The sequence below is a fragment of the Chiroxiphia lanceolata genome, chromosome 17 (assembly GCF_009829145.1).
Source record: "Chiroxiphia lanceolata isolate bChiLan1 chromosome 17, bChiLan1.pri, whole genome shotgun sequence".
Lineage (NCBI taxonomy): Eukaryota > Metazoa > Chordata > Aves > Passeriformes > Pipridae > Chiroxiphia > Chiroxiphia lanceolata.
The window spans coordinates 2,595,839-2,617,655 of NC_045653.1; the positions used below are offsets into that span (position 1 = coordinate 2,595,839).

A 21,817-nucleotide genomic window follows, 5' to 3' on the forward strand; every position below is an offset into this window, starting at 1 on the left:
GCAAGAGAGAGAATGAAAAAAAAAAAAACAATAAAAGAAAGAGAGAAAAAACAGTCTCCTCGGATTCTTATCCCTGCCAGAGCAGGAGCATCATCAAAAACACTGGCTGAACAAGTTGCACTAAATAATTAGGACACATGGGGGGACTAAAAGTAAAGAAAGACTAAGGAACAGATTTGCTGCAACGTTTCCACTTCACTGGAGTTAGAAACAAGACACAAGGTGCCTATTCTGGAAAACCAGATGTGGCTGTGACTGAACAAAACAGTATGGACAGGAGGGAAGCAGGGAAAAGGAAAACCCACAAAAGTCATCATGACTTATGTTAGGATTTGAAGGTCAGACATGGAAGGAGCACAGCCAGGGATGGAAGTGCCTTGCAGGAGCACCAGGGGTGCTGTGGGGTGAGGAAGGGCTGCACCTGAGGGGGCCCAACCTGAGCTATGGGTGGAGGTAAGGAAACATGGGGTCAGAGTCACCAGCAGGAAACTATGAGAGCACAGCCTGCCTTCCCTGGAGGGGATGCAGGGAGGGAGAAACCAGGGACTGAAGCATTTGAAAGTGCCAGAGCACCCATTAGGAGCAGACCAGGGCAGGTTGGCAGACCCGAGGGGACTGTGCCATCTCCTGCCCCATCACTCTGACACTGGATGCAAGTCATTCAGACAGCAAAACCCCCACAACAAAAGCCACAAGCACGAGGTCCCTGTGATCAGATGAGGTGTCATGTGGTGACACATCCCCTGAAGCAGCAAGCCCAGAGCAAGGGGCACAGACCCTGCAGCGAGTCAGCTGCCTGTCCTCACCCTTCCTAGAAGGCTTTCAGAGGTTGTAAACCCAAGCACATTCACCACAGTCGTGTGTCACTGAGACCAAAGCAGTGTTAATTCAAAAATTAAGTTGAAAATGCTGACATGAAGCAGAGGAGGGAACAGGACTGGACAGTGCAGTAGCCACCTGACCCCAGCAGAGCTGCTCCCACCCCCACTCTCCTACAGAAACACACACACTCCCTGCCCCATATAAAATATTTGTGCATCCTACATAATTTAGAATCCTATTAAGTAACTTGACTCCCTTATTTTTCATAGCAGCAAATTCCATGAATTTTGCATTGAATAAAAATTTAGCAATCATAGCAGTTGCTAATTTCTGTGCTGTGCTCAGAGCAGCCTTTCACTTCCCCATAATGATTTTAAAACATTATCCTGCTGTTTCCTTTTTTCTATGCCTGGCATTGAAGAGCTCTGCAAACTATTTGAATAGTGCTGCTCTGAAAAAAAAAAAAATCCTGTAAGGGAGGAAAAATTAAATTCAATCATCACTCTACCCTCTGTGAACTGTGAAAGTCTTGGGAACATGAAAAGGTGCTTTCGAAAGGATGTTAAGCATTCAAAAGATTAGACAGCAATGTGCAATTAAATGTGTTCCACAACCCTTTGTCAGAGTATCCAAAACCTTACTTCTGCATGAACTTCAAATCCTCCCACTGGGAGCTTGTTCAAGTGGTTTACTTTAAACCTGTACTTTAGATATTCCATACCTTTCACTTTTATAATTCTTCAGCATATGCTAACACTGGCAGAGTTAATAGTAACTGACTAATTTTAAACCCTATGATTACTGGAGCTGATTTATATAGTAGCTTCACTTCACAATACTGCGAATCAGGCACGCAGTAATTGCCAAGTTCAATTTTAGCTCTGTCATACTGAAGCATTAGTTTTTATGCCTCAGCTGTTGCCTCCTCCATGCTATAGAGGTAAGTTGATAATGCAGTAGGTTTTGCTGCTAAATATCATAATATTATGATACCCCATGTCAGATTCTTGCAAGCTTTGTGAGCTATGCATCATCTATTAACTAAATACTTTATTAAGGGAACGGTTTGAAAAGGTTCCTATTCTAATTTAGCTCAGAACACTGAACACTGGGGGGGGGGGGGGGATGCAGTGATTTAATTCCCCACCAAAAGTGACTTGGTGGAGAGCACCACTGGTCATCATCATCATCATCAAGGGGCTGTGGTAGGAGATGCAAAGGGATCAAACTAAACCAGTGATCACAGCCCCTCCAGGCGAGGCCCCTCACCCTGCCTCAGGCCACAGCCTCCTGACACATTTAGGAGCAGTGTCAGGAGCTATTTTACCCCTAAAACCCAGGAGTTTGGGGCTGTGAGTCCATACCCAACAGAGAGTGGCATCTTGGCCCAAGAATGGACGTCTCAGGGCAACCTTCCCTCCCATCCCCACAGATGCTGCTGGCAGGGCTCATGGAGCACAGGTGGGACAACCAGAGAGGACAGGGTAGAGGAGATGGGGGCCACCAGGCACCCCTCACTATGAGGAGATGGGGCTCCACAGCCCAGGGACAAGCACCTGCAAGAGGAACAAGACAGTGCTGCTGAACTGCTGCTGCTGCCTCACAGCTGAACCAACACACACAGCTGGGCATCACCAATAATCTCTTAATAGCCTTTAAATCCACCCATCTCTTGGGCTTCAAGCTTTAAGATTTTCTTTCTTTTTTTTTTTTTTTTTTATTAGAGTCTGCTCCTATCAGATTTAACAAACGTGGGCAAAGTGGAACTGCCTCCTTTCCCATTCACACACACCTTGGTGCCCAAGATCAGTGAAGATGGTAACACAAAGTGAAGCCCCAAAGTATCAGAGAAGCTTCAAGGAGGGATGCCCAAGACACAGCCCTGGGGATGGAGGCTGGGCACCTCCTCTGTGCCAGGGAGGAATGCCCAGGGGTAGAGGACTGGGGTCCGTGCTTTGGTCCAGGGTTGACCTTTGCGATCCTTTGTATGGAAACAGCACAATGCAACAGAAAAGTCTGTCTGTACATTCACCTGTCACTCACTCCTGTTGGACAGCCTGCATTGACCTTAACCCCTTCCTCCCCTCCACAGCTCCCTCATCCCCAGGCAGATGCAGAAACCCCAACCCAAGCCAACACCCACGTGCTGGCCCCTGTGGGGAACCAAGGGACCCTCCTCTGATGACAAGCTCAGCAGGCATTTGGCCCTTCCCTGGGGAAACTCCCTCAGTCAGCACCATCCTTCCCACATAAACCACACTGCAAACACAGGACGGATGCACAATCCATGATATTCCCCAACAATATGGTCCTTATTCCAGCTGTGAAGTTTGTTGCTTGGGAACTCAGCAAAACCCATGGGGACAGTGGTGACCAGTCCAGTGGCCACCTTTCCCATTAACCCTCTCACCACTGGAGCAAGGCAATGGGCCTGAAAGTGCATGAGCTCGTCTTTTACTATTTTTTCCCCCCAGTTTTCCAAAAGAAAGCAGATGACATGCTAAGCAATGAGCATCCTGCAAGCCTGGAGAGCTGGAGCTCCACTCCAGTGTGGCTCAGAGCAGTGCCCAGGGCTCCCCTACCACAGGCCAAACCTGTTCCCTGCAGTAGGGGAAGGTGGGGCATTCCACACACAGAGGAAGAGGAAGGAAGAATGTGGGAATTCCACCAAGTGTGTGGTCACTGGGAGGAAGGAATAGGATTGATGAATTTTCCAGTTTTGCTGATTTTGGTGAAACCATAACCCCTGTGCCTCATGCTTCAGGAGCCTGTGACCACAAATTATTTGACCACAGAGCCCAGGGAATTCAGAGGTGGAATTGATGTCTGAAGTCACATTTTCTGCAGCCCACCAGGGATATCTGACCAGTCCTACTTGTTTTAGAGCCTCTTCTGAGGTCAGTGCTGCTGACACACAACAGCCTGACACAAACCACTGGTGGCTGAATCCGACTACGTGTAACACAGTTGTAGGATGCTGATGACACCTATATTTTCAGAGGTCTTCTGAAGCTAAAGCTGAGCTCAAACCACACTTTCTCACTTGCATCACACCTGTACCTTTTTATGATCATCTCATGATCTCCCAGAGTGCAAACTCCCCATCAAAGTGGAGGGAGATGCCACAGCCCAGCCACAACCTCACCAAGCCTGTGCAAGAACACTGATTTCCTCAACAGCAGGACAGGGAGCACCAGTCTGAGGTTGGACATGGGCCTCTCTCAGCACACAGGGTAGGACCATGCTCTGGTCTTGGGCAGCACATGCCAGACATGCTGATAATGCAGAACTCACAGCATTGAGACTCTTCTACAAAATACCCCTGGAAAGAAATCCCCTGGTAGCAGTATCATTTCTCTCTGTTTTATCTGCCCACATGTGCACACCTTTTGTCCATCTTTGCTGTTTGTTTTAGGGACCATCCTTTCCCAAGTGCCAGTAGAACCCATTTCAGCCTGAGAACTCTGCTGGACCACACACAGTTGCCATGATACCCAACACAAATTTTTGCAACCTCCTAAGTTTAAACAAAGCCTTGTACCCACAGGAGCCACAAAGGAAGTCAGCAGAACTCATCTGCATCCTCAGCTCACACAGAGCTGGGCCTCTCCACTGCCACCACTACACTCTTGCCTGCAAAGCAGTCAGGGAGGTTTGCATCCTATGGGCACACCCTTGACAGACAGAAGAATCATGGAATGGTTTGGTTTGGACAGGACTTTAAAGATCATCCAGTTCCACCCCCTGCCATGGGCAGGGACACCTTCCACTAGCCCAGGTTGCTCCAAGCCCCGTCCAACCTGGCCTTGGGCACTTCCAGGGATGGGGCAGCCACAGCTTCTCTGGGCAACCTGTGCCACTATTTTACAATTCATATTGTAAAAAAAAAAAAAAAAAATCCTTCCTTATATCTAGCTTTAATTGATCCTCTTTTAGTTTAAAACCCTCACCCCTTGTCCTGTCAGAACAGGTCCTGCCTAAAAAGTTTGTCCCCATCTTTCTTATAGGCCTCCCTTAAGTACTGAACACACAAGTTTGCACAGCATTTTACCACCCACAGTTCCATGGCTTCACACCAGCTGTGAGCTCTGTTTCACTTCTGGGCAGAGAAGGGGTGCTGCCACAACCAACACTGGAACTCTGCACCCTGGCTGAGGCTCTGGAATGGAGCTCCAGTATCCAAACCTGTCCCAGCAGCATATCACACACAGCCCTGCACAGAAAACACCTCCTGCCACAGTGGGGAACTAATCCCTCCAGCAGGATATCCAAGTCATCCCCGCCTGCGTTTTACAATTTGCAGATAAAGGACTAAATGTAACATTAAGCTTAAAATAAAAACGTTAACACCTTTGCACAAAGAGATCTTGACTTCTCTTTCTAACGCATTTAGCTGCTTTTTAAGAAAACGTCCTCATTATTTTGTGTGAAAGGAAAAAAGGCAAGCAGGTGGTCCTGACTGTGTGTGTCTCCTACCACAGTTACGTGACTAAACTGAACATTTACACAGGTCTGAACAGTTGCTTGCAATGGGTGTGCAGACAGCAGAGCCCTCAGATGCTGCTCTCCTAACACCTGCTATATCACACAGAACCATGGAATGGTTTGGGGTGGAAGGGACATCAGAGCTCATCTCATTCCACACCTTGCCATGAGGAGGGACACCTTCCACTAGACCACACTGTTCCAAGCCCAGGTTGCTCAAGCCCTGTCCTACCTGGCCTTGAACACTTCCAGGGCTGAGGCAGCCGCATCACTGGACACTGCTGATGTGGATCAGCACATTGGACACTGCTGGTGTGAAACTGTGCCAAGTTTGCAGCAGCCTCAGCTCCCTGTGTGTGTGGATGTGCAGTTCTGTGAGCTGGCTCTGGACACAGCTGAGGTGTCGGTGGGTGCTCAGGAGCCTTTGGTGCTCAGGCTGTGCAGGCTGACAGGGGACTGCCTGTGCAAGGCACCTCACGTGCCCAAGAGCTTTTGTGCAATTCCTGACACACACAGCACCAGCAGTGAAGCGCTTTCCTACTGCTTCCCATCACATGTGTCAGGGTTAAATACAGTTAGGGGAAAAAAAAACAAACCAGAAAACCCCCAAACTGCAAGTGCAAGTTGGGGTTCAGATGAGAAAACAAAAGATACTACACCCAAGTCTTTATTCATGTGTTGACACATGGGGAGTCTCCATTTTACAATGCTGGAAACCTTCTTACCCCCCCTGCAAACCACCCCGTGCCTCCCAGTTTCAGATGTAAATGCTTTAACCAATTTGTTGGGGCGAGATGCAGCATCACTGACGTGAGGGAAGGGAAGGAGCATGAAGGATTACATCAAGAACCAGCCCCCAGAGACCCGTGTGATGCACATCCCCACATCATGCTGTCAGCTCCAGCATCCAGCTCCAGAGGGGTTTATTTGCTCCAGAGGAGCAAATTCCAGAGGAGGAATTCATTTTTCACTCAACTAAAGTAACCCCAAAGTGCTTTCAAACAATATTCCTCTAATAGAGACATTACAACAGCCATTATTTCCCTGTTTAGAGTTAAACTAAGCAAATACAAAGCTAACTTCATTTTAAACAAACTACCATCGTTACAAAAAATAGATACCAAATAATCTCCTTCACCATTTAGGGAATTTAACTTCCCTTTTTGCTCTTATTGAAGGAGACAAGAACACCAGCTTGGCAAATACCGGTTTGTGCAGCCACATGATAAGAAACTGGAAAACATTTCCCTCCAAATCCTTTTGCCTTATGAGAGTTATGAAAGCTCTGTTTAATAACATATTTAATTTCAAGCTCTCTTTCCTCCTGCTTTCTAGAAAAATGTATATTCCAGTGACCCACTGAAAAAAATATTCTTTCTAAATTATTCCCAATTATTACATTCTGGAAAGTACTCCTGGTTGTCCATGACCTACTATCAGGCTTCCTACCCATCCCAGCAGCATCTGTAAGGATTGGGAGGGGGTTGTGTTTGCTGCTATTCCCAGATAAATCCAAAAGAGCTCAGAGGAAGCAAAGAGATTTGCTCCACAGGGAGCAAGCCCAATCCTTGCATCCTCCAAGCCACAGTACTGCTTGTTCAGATCATCTCTGAGCTCAGGCCTATTGGACAGAGCCTGGAACTCCAGGTCACACTCAGCATCAATCCACAGAGCAACTTTATGTGCATCAAGGTGATTTTGAAATGTCAGATTTATTAAGCAGCACAAAGATACCTGCTCACCTTCTGGGAAGCATCCCAAAGCTGCCACTGTTACCATTCCAGGGGTTCTTTCTATGCAGGGAAACTTGGAGCCGAAGTTGGCACAGGTTTGCAGGTGGGATGAAATCCTGAGATGCCCAAGCCATGCTGCAGCCCTCTGGCATGAGCAGTCCCAGGGGAAGGGCTCCAAACAGGGTGGCAGGTGGGAGATCTTCACCAAAAACACCCAAGTGGGACTGCACAAAGCCTTGTCCTCTCCGCCCTGTCATCTCCCGTGGATGCCATGGGCAGTGCAGAGCTCCAGCAGCAATGCCATGCCCTGCTTTATAAAGCTCTCCCAGGGTGGAGGCTCCACCACTGCATCCCTGTGCTCCCAGCAGGACTTCCTGCTCCTCAAGGATTTAATTTGACCAGGTGCAGCACAGAGAAGAAGAAGTGAAGACTATTTCTCCCACCACAACTGTTGCTCAGTGAGCCCTGTGCAGAATATATCCTTGGAACTGGAATCCTCTCCTGCAGCCCCAGCACAGTGCCCAGCACAGGGCAGTACATGCTGCTGGTGCCAGTCACAGCACTGGTCCTCAGCCCAGATGGCATCACTGCAGGTTTCAGTGCCCCTCTGAGCACAACCTTTTGGATGCTGGGGCACCTTACAAGAACATGCTCTGGTGTCACATAATCACAGAATGGTTTGGGCTGGAACGGACCTTAAAGATCATTCAGTTCCAACCCCTCTGCCATGGGCAGGGACACCTTCCACTAGACCATCCCACCACCCCTGTACCCAGGCCATAGGATCCACACAGATACATCAGAAGGTCCAACAGCTGCTGGAGGCTGCCAAGAACATCCCTTTTAACCTCCAGCCCCACAGCACTGCCACCACAGAAGAAATACAGTGGCCAGGACACCACGGCAGCTTTGGTTGGATGTAGCCCCTGAACCCCAATTCATGGCTGTGTCTGTTCCACTTCATCCCTAGTTTGAGAAATGGCATTTTTTAGCTGAAACTCAAGTGACACATGAAAACATTGTCCTGCACATGCAGGTTGGTTGTTTCATCTCACAGCCCTGCTTTGATGCTGCAGGAGCATCAGGCCAGTTTCCCCCAGCCAAGGAGCCAGCCTGAGTATCCTTTAATTCTGTGGCAGTGTGGATTAACTGGACACTGCAAAAGGAATAGATGTACAGTTACCTTAAGACTTCATCAACCTTACAAAGGCTAATTTATTAGCTGTTCTACTCCAGAAACAAGTTCTGCCTTCATTTACACCAGATTCACCAGCTCAAAAGAGGTTTCAGAGGTAAAACTTGGACAAATTTTATCAATGAATTCAAATCTTGAGCTAAATCAGAAGGAGGAATGGATTTACCCTAATCCCCTCCAAACATTCATCAGCATCACCTGCCAGCTCAGCAGGACTTAATCCCTTTTTAATCTCTCAAAAACACTGGAGTAGATGGGGAAGAGGCTGGAAACACAGCAATGGTGGATCTCTCTCTTATTTTCTTTTTTTTTTTAAAAATAATTCTGCTTGACAAATCACATTAAGCAGCATGTGGAAATTCACTCAGATTTTGCTAATATTACTTTCCAGGTAAACAACTGGTTTGATTGGGAGGGCTGCACTATCTGGAAGAGAAGAAATGCCCACCCAGCAGCCTTGAAGGAACGTAAGGAATACCTTGAAGTATTTCCATGAAGGTGTTTCAGGAGCTGGAATCCCATTTCGGGCTGGCAGCAAGCACAGGGGCAGCACAGGTAGGCTTTGCCCTGGGTCACGGGGAGGGATGGGGTGGAGATGCACCAAGTGGTAGCACAGAACCCCACCCACAGAAACAGCAGAACACAACCCCACCAGCAGAAACACCGACCAGCAGTGCCAAAAAAAAAAAAAAAATAAAGCTTTGCTACGCAGGTACCACGCTCCACAAACAGCTCGAACCCCAGCCCCGAGCAACTCACAGGGGCTTTTCGTGCCTCCCACTAAAACTCCCAGTGACAACAGCGACGTGGCTCAGATGGCTGGGGGTGTCATGGCCAGTGGCCTCCCACCCCTTGGGTGCTGAGCCAAGGGGACCCCTGGCACCACGATCCCGATGGCAGCGGAGCCGGCGCGGGGGCGAATCCGATCCAGCGCCTTTGGGAGCCCCCGGATGGGAGCGTTAGTGTGTGATTCGAGGTTTACATAACACCACCCAGCGATTTTGGCAGAAACAATTGGTATTAGCAAGGAGAGGGAAGCATCAGGAACAGCCGGCAGAGCAAAGAGACACCTCTCGCAGCAGCCCCCGGGCTAAGAGGAAAATAAATAACAAACGCAACAGAAGCAACACTCGAGCAGAGAGAAGGAGAGGGGAAGCCTCTGCAAAGGGAAACGGAGCCTGAATCGTGGCTGAGATGAGAAGGGAATTAAACTTTCCTTTGTCACCTCCTTCCCACCCCTGCTGGACGAAGCTTTCTGCTTCATCACGGAGCTCCAGTCCCGCCTGCAACATGAACACAGCGGAGGGAGAGCCGTGTTCCACAGGGCTGCAAAGCTGGGAGGGCTGAGCAGCTCCCGCTGAGCCTCCACCAGCCCCAGGGCCCCTAATTCTGGGGCTCAGTGGTGTCCAGGCAGGGACCCCAGGGCACGGATAACCAGTCCTGAGGAGCCTGGATCAGCTGGCAAAGTGCCGGGCTCCGAAACCTTCGGTCACACTCACTTCTTCATTTTTAAGTCAGCTCAGCCTGGATGTTGCTGGGTTGCACCTGGGATGTTACATTTATCACAGAATCATATAATATTCTGAGTTGGAAGCGACCTACAAGGATCATCGAAGTCCAACTCCTGGCCCTGCACGGGACAGCCCAAGAATCCCAAAACAAATCCAGCAAATAAAGCAGGAGCCCAAAGAAGGCTGAATCTCCCCACTGGCCTCTCCAGTGGCTCCAGCAACGGCCAAAGGGATGAGGCCACCAGTTTCAGGTTGCCAAGGTAGCCCCTGTCCTGCTGTACGTGCCACCTTTGCCACCAAGAATCACAGAATCACTAAGGTGGGAAAAGACCTCTGAGATCATTGAGTCCAACCATTAACCCAGCACTGCCAAGCCCACCACTAAACCATGTCACTAAGCACCACATCTCCACGTTTTTGGAAGCACATGCTCAGGCTGAGAGCATGGGACAGCAACCCCCAGCCCTATTTCACAGGATCTGAGGACATCTGGTCCCTCAGCACTCCGGGTTGGGGACCCAGTGATGGGAAGAGCTCCAGGAACTCCTGGGTCCTGGAGCTTTCATGCTATAACTGCACTAAGCAAGGAGACAGCCCATTCTCAGGACCTTTTTGTGCCAGGCAGAGGATCCCTTCCAAGCTGGCACTGCCCCCATGCTCATGGCACGATGACAGTGACACAAGCTAAAGCCCCAGATCCAGGAGCAGGCTCTTCCTGCCTCTGAGCTACCCAAGATTTCCACCTCTGGGGGCAAATAAGAGGCTCCACTCGAGCTTCAGATAGTCATGAGACAATTCCTCAAAACAAGAGGATGTTGAAATCCACATTTCCCAAAGAATTCAAGCAGTGCTTTCCTGAAAATGGGAATTGTATCTGTGACTTCATATGCAGCTTGTGGAGGGGAACTCTGGATAGCAGGCCTCAAAATCAAACCCAAGCAGAAAAGTTTCCATGATAAACTTGGATTTGCCTGTGATACAAGGACCCTATTTTAGAATCCAGTTTGGGTCAGAAGGCACCTTAAAGACTATTTCATGCCATAGGCAGCACAGGAACATGCAAGAGTGGAAGAAGTAGATGATAATTCTGCAAAAGGCTGCCCTTGTTTCCAGCTCTTCACTAATTTCCTCTCAAATTTGCACACTGTGACCTTTCCAGGCAAAAAATAATTAAAAAAATATAATAAATAAATAAATAAATAATAGTAACGCACGCAGGGAAAGGATGCCAGAGCCAGCTCTGGAGCCTGCAATCTCCATCCCTGCTCCTCCAGGATGTGTTTCTAAATCTCAGTCAATACCACATGTCTTCCAAGGAACGAGGCATTTCACATTTTATTAATTCCAACTAAAGCCCTTTTTATTACAAACTTTCTATTTAGCATTTGATTGCAGCCGTCACCACCGAGACTCTCACTGTATCAGAGCAGCAAATCTATTGATATTTTTCTCTCCTGCCATCTCAATCCCAGAAGGTGCTATTGGAATTAGTTTAAATACACTTCCAGAGCTCTTTTCCAGCCTCAGCTATTTTATGATTTTTAAGCATGTATTTCTTTCTTTGGTGCTCTCACACAAATTTGGGAGCCCACTTCCACCAATGACTGAAGCTACATGTTGTTATTCCCACCATGATCTGGCCTCTCCCAAAAGAAGGCCACTACATGCCAACTAACTCACTCAGAGGGCTGAAAGCTTATGAAGCTAAAAATACCATTTTGATATTTTTCCCCTTTTTCAAAGCCCGACTCTTAAGTGGAAAAACACATTTAATATAGTTTTCAAAAAAACCAACCCTCTGGTCTGATTTAAATCAGACGGTTAAATACTCCACATGCATTGTTTGGCACAGCCAGGACAGAACTACCTGCTTTGCACACAGATGGCCACCCACTATTAATTTGCCACCTTGACACAGAAATGCAGGTCGTCAAATAATTAAAAAACAAATGCCACTAGTCTTCAGTTCACATTATGACCTGCAGCTTTTTCTCTTAAGTGGGGGAGGGGGAATTTATAAATATATATATATATATATATATATATATATATATATATATATATAACAACCACCTAGTAATGCAGACACGACTCTGGTTTTCTTGGCATCTGATAAACGCTGTTCTCAGCTTTAACAGATTTATCATGTTTAAACCACTGTGTCGCCAACATCAGTCTGGGGTAGAGGAGCCCAGACCATAATTCCAGTGCTGGTCCCTAAATATCCCCAGATTGAGGCCTGACCTCACTGTCTGGCTGCAGGGTTGGACCCACGGCGCTTGCTGGAAGGTTTTTTTCTTCAAGGGCTGTTTGATCTTCAATCAACAACGCTTATCAGTGGTAAAGTCTGCCAGCCATTCCCAAAAGTTGGATATTTTTAACAGCACATTCTTCTTCTCCTTTGAACGCTATTTAGAGACAAGATAATGCAGCAGAGGAAACGTTGCCTCCCTGGGTTGAACATGGACAAACAGAGCAGGATCCTATCAGGGGGAGGAACATTTTCCAGAGCTACAAGCCCCAGTTTCTCTGTCTTGTGTTGCCCCCAACCCCAGTATTTCTGCTTTTTCTTCTTCACACGAGATCCAAATGCTTTTTTGTGCCCATTGCGTAAGTTGGGACAAACCAAGAGAACTCAATTAAATGTTTCCATACAAAACTTCCCCTGAAGTTTTCATAAATTTGATTTCCACGCCGTCAAAGTTTCTTTTCTTTTTGTTAAGGACTCCAGGGCACGCTGCCCCTCTTCTGACATGAGGGACTAGAGATGTAATTCCCCTAAAATACATCATTCTTCCATTGCAGGCACACTGTGCCGAGATGGCTCACTGTATAAAAACCCTTTTTCAAAGAAGTACCCATGAAAAGTGAGAAACAGGGAATGGATCTGAACCGTTACTGACAGAGAAAAAAAAAATTTAGGGTTCAGTAACTGTAAGCAATGAAACAAAATCATAGAATGGTTTGGCTGAAAAGGACATTAAAAAGCACCAAGTTCCACCCTCTGCCATGGGCAGGGACACCTTCCAGTATCCCAGGTTGCTCCAAACCTCATCTAACCTGGCTTTGAACACTTCCAGGGATGGGGCAGCCACAGGTGCCAGGGCCTCCCCACCCTCACAGTAAAGAATTCCTTTCCCAATATCCCATCTATCCCTGCCCTCCGGCAGTGGGAAGCCATTCCCTGTGTCCTCTCCCTCCATTCCTTGTCCCCAGTCCCTCTCCAGCTCTCCTGGAGCCCCTTTAGGCTCTGGAAGGGGCTCTCAGGTCTCCCTGGAGCCTTCTCTTCTCCAGGTGAACCCCCCCAGCTCTCCCAGCCTGGCTCCAGAGCAGAGGAGCTCCAGCCCTGGGAGCATCTTCACGGCCTCCTCTGGAGTCACTCCAGCAGCTCCACATCCTTCTCATGTTGGGAGTCCTTACCTACCACCTTCCCAGGGAGAGGGAGGAGATGTTCAGGGCATTAACTGCTGAGTAAACCCAGCTGGAAAGGTGAAGCCCATACACAGGTATAAAAGTGGAGATCCACATCTTTGGAAAAGAGAAGACTTCTGGGATGCCCTGGGCTCTGCTTGCACTTCTCCAAGGACCCAGATCTCCTGCAATGGATGTTCACTGCTCGGGATGGCTCAAATTATTCAGAAAATAATTCTGGGGTGCCCAAAATGAGCTTCTGGAGACTGAGACCCAGAGGTTCACAGAGAGGATAAATGGCAGAGGCACCACACAGCCCTTCTCTCCCAACCCTGACCACTGGCAAGCGCAGGCTCCACCCTGCAAGCAGGAGGTGGAGAAGAAGATGACGAAGAGGAAGATGTTTTTTTTAGGGAGCAGAGGAGAGGAGAGGAGGATCGTGGTGCACAGGCAGACAGCCGAAGGGAAAGGGGATGGTGCCTCCCTGATGAGTCCAGACGGGAATGGAAACTCTGAGTCATCGGTAGGTTTTGTGGGAAGAGAAACCTGCTCATGTGATCCAGCTAATCTGATAAAAAAGTGCTCCTCGCCATCACCAAGGTGGAATGGGATCCATGGGGTCACAGGGGAAAATACAACCTGGGTGCCAGTGGGGACAGTGAAGCGTCACCAGAGAGGAGGGTGGCATGTGGCAGCACACCCAAAGCTTGTCCCCCCCCTCCCCTGAGCACCACAGTGCCAGGGCTGTCCCAAACCTTCTCCACAGGACTGGGGGGTCTCTGTTGCCTGGAAGAAGATGCACATCAGGAGCGGGGAGAAGCAAGTTCTGCAGCCACCCTGCTGGGGAACAGGTCCCTGTACTGCCACCCCCGTTTTCCAGCTCCTGCCAAGTCACAAGATCCTTAGAAACACTGAAAAAAAAAAAAGAGGCAGCACGAGAGCAAGAGGCTGAGTCCTTAAACCAACAGAAAAAAAAAATTCAAACATCTACATTTTAAACACTGGCACAATCCTGCCTCCCGTGTCCAGGTCCAGGCCAGAACTGGAGTCAAGGAACTGCCTCGGACCAAGACTCGCCCGATTCCTGCAGATCGGGGTCCTCGGAAGCCACGCGCAGCAACCAGCACAAACCAGTGCTCAAATAATCCCTGCACAGGAACAATTCCTGGTCCAGGGCCCCCGTTAGCACTTCCCTCCCAGCTCCCTTCACCACCGAGCTGAGCTGCAACCGCACAGTCGTCGGGAAGAGATTTAATTATATCTGCAGAGGTCAAGCAATCTATGCAAAAGACGATGGTGGAGGAGAGAGATTCTGTGGCATAATGCAAAGATTTCCCCTGCAGCAGCACGGCAGCCAGGGCCATTTCTCAGAGAAGAAATGGCATCCATCAGAACAAAACCTCCAGAGGGAAACAATAGGAAGAGGTGGAGGGGAGGTAGACAATTATTATATTTAAATCTGGTCATTTAAGTGCAAAATCGGGCAATTTAATGCTGTTTTCTGTCACTTTATTTGTATTTTTTTAAGAGTGGTTTGATCAGTGCTTGCTTCAGTAAGTTGTGTTGGGAGATTTCTCCCCCCCGAAGCTGAACTGACTATACACTATAATTATATATAATATATATTATATAATTATATATAATATGTATTATATAATTATACATAATATGTATTTTATATAATATTTATTCTATATAATATATATTTTATATAATATATATTTTATATAATATATAGAATTATATATAGTGTGTATATTATTACATATAACACATAGTTTATAATAAAGATCAGAGCATACATATAATTTATATATACTATAGAATATAGCATATAGTATGTTATATATAATTTATGTAGAGTATTACAGAATATATACTACGTACTATATAATTTAATTATATTAAAACAGGTGTATAAAATCACAAAGGTGGAACATTAGAGCTTAAACCTCCAATTAGGAATTAATAGTCTGAAAGCTCTAATCACTCTAACACTTTACCCTGACTTGAGAAACACTGAGTAAGACATCAAGAAGAGGCAGAGGTGGTGGAAAACGACAGTTCAGACAGAAGCCTTGCACTCACCGGATGGAAAATTGTCAAGGAAAACACATTAGCAACACAATAACTTATTTTTAATGTAGAGCTGTTAGGAAAACACAATTATATGCTTCATTTATGCTGCAAGATATAACCCAACTTACGGTAAAAGCATTCAGAGCTCGTTTTGTAAAACAACAGAGGAGTACAAAGGTAATAGGGAAAAACTGTGCCCCTCGAGGGGATCACACTCCCCCTGCCCAGTGGGGCCAGTCCCGGGGGAGCATCCTCACCTCCTGCTCCTTGGATCCAGCAGCAGAGATGCAAAGTGAAGGCAGAATGAAAACAGACGTTTTTCTTCAAATGCTGCAGAAGTATCACAATGGTGACAACAACCACCAGAAAAAGAGCTGGCACTGCCCATCCTTACAAGGAGCAAAAGCTGGAAGGGCTCTGTCCCAGGTGCTCTCCCCCTGCCCTGGCACGAGGATCAGCCAGGCACTATCCAAGCTATAGGATGCTCTGGTGTGCTACAAGCAAAATGCAATTTGTGAACAAGATGTTTTCTCCATTAGGGATGCACAACCTGATCCCAGCACCTACTGCAAGCTCAGATGTCCAAGTCCAGAGCTGTTCGTGGATTTACCCCATAGTTATAGTGGCACAACACCCACAGGCTTTGGACCACTGGTTTAGGGGACAATGTTTATCATTGATTTGAAGAATCATATATAAATCAGAGAAACTTGTACAATTTTGATCCTGAATTTTTTGCCTCTTGATGCCACTGCTGTGGATCAGGCCCTTGACAAGGTCATTCATAACCAGCCTCAACAAACATGTTGTTATATACAAGTCAGACCAGTCTTCAAAACATCTCACATTGTTCCAAAAACAACCAGACTAAAGCCCCTCCCTCTGCACATGCAGAGAGAACAACAATTTCTATGAATGGATGGACATTCATTACTTAGCTCCCAATCCCTGACTTAAAGCCCAAGGCAAAAGGGAGCTTCAAACATTTTCTGCTCACAACCCACCAGAGACAGCTCCAGAGAACACAGGGTTGTCTCACTGGGCAGCTCAACCACTTTTCAGAGGAAGCTCTTGCCCATATTCAGGGCCTAAAAAAAAAAATAAAAAATATCCACATTTGCAAATGAACAGGAGCTGCCTGCCAAATGAGAATGAGATGGGCCTCAAATTAAAAATCTGCCGGACTTTGTTCTCCATCCAAAACCCTCCATCTCCAAAGAAAGATTTATGTTACTTCAAAACAGAGTTGGCTTCGAAAGTAGAAAGGGAAAAGAATATATTTTATCTTCCAGAATGGCAAAGCTGTTCTGGAACAAGGAAAAAGGGACCATGTTTATCACTGCAATGTACAATTTATTGTGAAAGTCAAAACAGAATGTTCCACAGAAATGCATTTGCTACATTGACCCAGGCTCATATCAGCAGCTCAGATCCCATTTCTGAAGGGTTCTTAAAAGAAGAAGAGAGTATTGGTTGCAGATTAATACTCATCTCATGACTAGTAGATTTTAATTATCCATAATTTATGATGGTGTATTGGCAAAATAGTTTTTGCCAATTTATCTTGCCTAAAAAGCAAGACAGAGGGTGTGTTTGGAGATGCAAAGACAGAGAGTCCCACCAGAAAGATCCAGGAAAAGGTTTCATGATGCTGTTTAATCCTAGAGAAATGCTGCAGGGTTAACAGGGCTCCCCAGCATTCCCAAGCACCAGAGGCACCTCCAGGATGACAGGAGTGTGCCTGCTCTGCAAGGATTCAGCATTCCCAGGCTGGATCCTCCTCCTCCTCCTCCCCATCAATCAATCAATGCCCTCGGTGGAAACTGGGCACTGTGCACTGATCATTGTAACACCAGAAGCACTACAAAGAATTTATATTTAAATGTATTTCTGCAGGAAGAATAGAGAGATGTTAATTCACTCCCTAAAGATGCCCCTGGGGAGCAGGGAGCAGGATCACTCCTCCTGCATCCCGGCATCACTGCACACCCAGCGTGAAAGAGCACAGGGTACTGTGCTCGGGCAAGATTCCTGCCACGTGCCTGCCTTGCCAAGGCAATTTTTCCTGAACTGAGAAGGAAAAACTCACCCCTGTACTCTGTGGACTCACACACAATTTAGGATCTGGGAAAATCCTTCCTTGCTGCTATGTCAGCCAGCACGCCGTTGCTAAAGCTCTGCTAAGAGCGAAACGAGCCCCGGTGTTACTGAACTGTGTGTTTTTTCCCATGGTTTACTTATGGTGAAATACAGCTGAAGAGTCTCTCTAGAGCTCAAGTGGGAAAAAAAATCCCCAAATTTTCTTGAAGCAACTGGAGGGATGTGAAAATACCCCACCATAGACCAACAATGCCCTTAGGTGATGCAGGAACACGCTGCCTCTCACTTACAACACCATCACAACACACGGGCAGCCTGATATCCTGTGAGAGCTCCACTTTTACAGCAAGGGAGCACGAGGGGGTCTACAGCAGACACCAATGCCCCAGGAAAAAGGCCAGAGGGAACAGAAAAAGGGGACTTCGACCCAGATTTAAATGAGAAATCCAAAACAGAGATAAGTGTTTCCTTCAGCAGGGTTCAGGCGGCCGATGACACAGACGGGTGTCGCAGTCTGGATGAGGGCTCCTTGCAGAGACGGTACCACTTTCAGCTGAACATCCCCAGTCCCTCGTGGCCACTGTGCAGACACCAGAGGTGTTCCTGCTGTGCAGTCCCAGTGGTGGAGCAGGTCCTGGATGCAGCTCCCAGGAAGGAGGGGAGAGGTTGGCACCGGCGTGGGAAATGCTCCTCACAGCGTGTCCCTTGGGGTGGCTCCGGGAAGGTGCTGCTCCTTATCACCCCACACCTTGCACTGAGCCACCACAGCCCTAAAAATCCTGCCAAGGAGCATCAGTCCTCCAGGCTGTGAGCACCGGGAAGTTTGGGGTTGGCTCCACTTCCCAGCTGCCATGGCAGGCTGCTCCGTGCAGGATCAGGTGACAGGGACTGGTTTACACGGGGAGCCCTTTCCCCTGCCTTGGTGCCACCGGTGTTCCCAATGTATCAGAACTCCTCACCAAACACAGGCAGCAGTGGGGGAGGCTCCTTCTCACCCTGCCCAACAGGGTGGGAGGGATCCCATCATCCACTCATGGGTGTCCAATCCCTTGCTACCCTCTCTATCCCACTCCCAGTGGCCAGCCCTTTGAGGGAAAACAGGGATGCTGGGGAAATGGTTAAAGAAAAGGTGCAAATACCCCCTTTCAGGGGTGGCCCTGACTGAACATACATTCCCACTTCATTACCCTTCTAAACATCCCTTGTCCTTTCAGAAATGGAAATGCTGATGCGCAATAGGGCCCTCTGTAGCTGCAAAGAGAAATTGTGGCTTATTTGCAGGGCACAGGTGGGATGGGAGACCTCCCAGCAAAACTATATCACGTCCAGGAAGTGCACAAAACAATTCCATTAACATTTCAGGATGCTCTGGGCTCAGGCACATCTCCCCAGCAACTCAGAGAGATGGGCAGAGCTCCGCCGTGCTCCCAGTGAGTTATTTATGCACAGTGACACGGCACAGTCCTTCCCAGCCTCACTGCCTCTCCCCAAATAAATAAATAAATAAATGAAGCAGCCCTTTGGGGGAAGAAAAAAAAAGGTGAACCTGAACACAACAAACCCTTTCAATCAAAGGGTTTTAGAGCCCTTCCCTAAACTCAGGGAAGCAGAAGACAGCGAAGGGCCTGTAAATGCTCCTCGCCCAGGGTTCTTCCTAGAGATGGGTTTTATCCAGGATATCTGCATGTCACAGTGGGAGAACTGATTTTTCCAGTCCACCCTACCCTCCTCTGGAGCTCTTTGAAGCAGAAATGCTTTGAGTTAGACACTGTTCTAGCCCAGCTCTGAGCTGAGCTGCCAGCACCAGGCAGGAGCGATGGGATTGGGACTGGTGTGAGGTTCTGGAGTTTCCCAGAGTATCCCGTGTGGCTCTGAGAAGCAGGAGTGCTCAGGCCATGCTCTCTGTTGCAGGTGCAAGATAACAGCGTGCTGTTGGTGATCCTTGGTGGCATCTCACCCCACACCAGCCGGAGTTCTCCAGAGCAAAGGCAGCAGGAGCCACCTCCACCCGCTCCACGGTTTGACGCCAAAGTTACAACCGTTATACCTGCACTGGGCCGGGAAAACAAAGTCAACCATTTCGTCTCTGGCTTCCTTCCAGCAGCCTCATCCCACAGACAAACGTGCACGGCTGTGCATAAGCAAATGTCATTTGATAACTCAGAAAAGAAAAGAAGGGGGGGGGGGAGGAGGAAAAAAAAAAAGCGCCCTGAATATCAGCAAAGGGTAAGTCACTTCCTTTCTTCTCCCGCTGCCTTAAGATCCTCCGTAGCAGTGACAACAGCAGCATCTGGTGGCAGTGGTCAGTACCTGGGGTGCTCCTCTCCGGTGTCCCATCCACCCTGGCCGGCACCAGCACCCATCGCGCCCGCTCGCCCGCCCGGGCTGAGCTCGCCGCAGACGCAGAGGAGGCGATTCCCCGCAGCCTCCCGGCCCCGGCGCAGCGAGGACCCGCGGATCAATCGCGACCGCCTAATCCGGGACTAATCTCAGGGATTCAGGCCACGGATGAGCTCACGACGAGGGGCCCCGTGCCCCAAGGCTCGGGTGGGCACTGCTGGGGGCACACGGGACCGCCGAGCCCACGGCGCGGGGCTGAGGCGCTGCGGGCACGGCCGCCAGCCCCAGCTCCTGCACGGAACACTGGACGGCAAACTAAACCACGCCGACACCCAACAACTTCTTGGTAAAATCGAGCTCCTAAAGCCAGCAGGATTCGGGGGCGGCCGCAGTTCCCAGTGGCACACGCTCACATGATCCCAGATTTCGGCTCTCGCACACCGCGGGCTGATGTTTCAGTGGCGCGGGTGTCCTGCTGCCAGGTGACCCAGCTCTCGTTAAGTATTTTAAGAGCATATTTAGCATTTTAAGAGCAACGGCAATGATAATAAACCAGCTTGAAACCGGCAGTGCGCGGATACAGGAGAAAACAACGAAAGTTGTTTCCTTTGTGCATAATCTGGCATCTCAAAATAAATGAGAGCTATTAGGTTTGCTACAACTTAATAAAAAGATATAAATAACCCAAGTGGCGGAGAACAGTTAAATACATATCCTGAGATACATAAAGATTAATTTGCCGTGTCTGGAAAGCCACACAGGTTTCCCTCTGCTTCTGTCGAAAGAGTTTGATCACAAACTATCACAACAGTGAGATGAGCCGAGAGCATCCCGAGCTGCCGTCCCAATGCAGGAAAGTATTTTCTCCCTTTATTAACTTTTTCAAAACAATTACCCGAATTTGGCCCGGGAGGCAGCAAGGATTCAGTCTCGGATGATCCCCTTCCCTCCAAAGGGATCCGTATCCCACGGCTTTGTAGGTGAAACATCAGCGCTGTTTACCCACACCAAGGAAGACGATACTAGCAGAGAACTCCTTATCCCTGAAGGAGCATCTATCCCCTCCGCTTCGCCTTCTCTAGGATGAAGGAAATTTCCTACAGCACCTCCGCGCTCTCAAATATCCCCTGCGCATCCCTCTCCCGTTACGAGAGGAGGGTGCTTCGCTTTGCAGCTGCAGCGAGCGGGGGAAATGTGGGTTAGGGAGGTCTCGCCGCCGTGCTGTGGGTCTGGGGAGGCACACAGACACCCTCACCCGCCCAGAGCTGGGTGTCCCCTCCGCGGGAGCGCAGGCAGGTGGGGGGACGGAGGCGGGGGCCGGGGCCGGAGCCCCCGCTCGGGAGGAGCCGCGACCCGGCTTGTGAAGAAGGTGCAAAACAACAACACGGCGAAGAACAACAGGAAAAAAGTACGCGACAACAAACGCAACAACCACCACCAACCCCCCGCCACCCCCCCAGCCCGCGCATCGCTCCGGGCCGAGCGCCCCCGGAACGGAGAAGGTTAAACGAGCCCGGCACGGACACACCGACACCCGCTCCCCCCGCGCTCCGCTCCCGGCCCGCCCCGCCGAGCAGCGCCCCGGGTTCGGGCTCCCCCCTCTCCTCTCCCAGACCACTTTCAAAATTCCCTCCCGCCGGAGCCCGGCGCCGCCGGCACTTTCCTGCCCCTGTTCCCCGCGGAGCAGCGGCGGGACGGGAGCGCGGCCGCCCCCGGGGGGGACCCCCCGCGCCGGTACCTTGTTGCAGTGATAATAATCCAGCGGGCCGAGGCAAGTGGGGTCTGCGCCGGGCAGGGAGCCCACGGCGGGGGGGGCGGAGGGGTAGAACCGAACGTCCATGCCGGGGCTGCGGGCGGCGGCAGGCGGGGGCTCCAGCGGGCATGGACCCGGCTGCGGCGGCGGCGGTGCCTCTGGCGCGGGGAGAGGGCGGGGAGAGGGCGGGCGGCGGCGCAGGGGGGGCGGGCGGCGGCCCCCGGCCCGCCCCGCTCCGCGCCGCCCCGCGCCGGGGCCGCTATTGTTCGCGGCGGGGCCGGGCGGCTCCTCCCGGGCTGGGGCAGAGGGGATGGAGCCCCCTCGGAGCCGGCCCGGTGCGGCCCCTCTCGCCCGTGCCCGGCCGCCCCGGCGAGGGGGAGGTTGAAAC

At 49.5% G+C, this 21,817-nt stretch overlaps 1 protein-coding gene across 2 annotated transcripts in view; it reads right to left on the bottom strand.

The window, feature by feature from the left end:
- Positions 1–21,588, bottom strand: part of TOX2 (TOX high mobility group box family member 2) — a 152,802-nt gene extending 131,214 nt beyond the window's left edge. Inside the window, exon 1 of one of the 2 annotated variants that reach the window (XM_032704697.1) lies at positions 21,415–21,588. In XM_032704697.1, the coding sequence (XP_032560588.1) occupies positions 21,415–21,516 (102 nt within the window). In that variant the 5' untranslated portion in view covers positions 21,517–21,588. The remainder of the gene's footprint in view (positions 1–21,414) is intronic. The other variant, XM_032704698.1, reaches the window with a different exon arrangement.
- Positions 21,589–21,817: the final 229 nt, after the last annotated feature.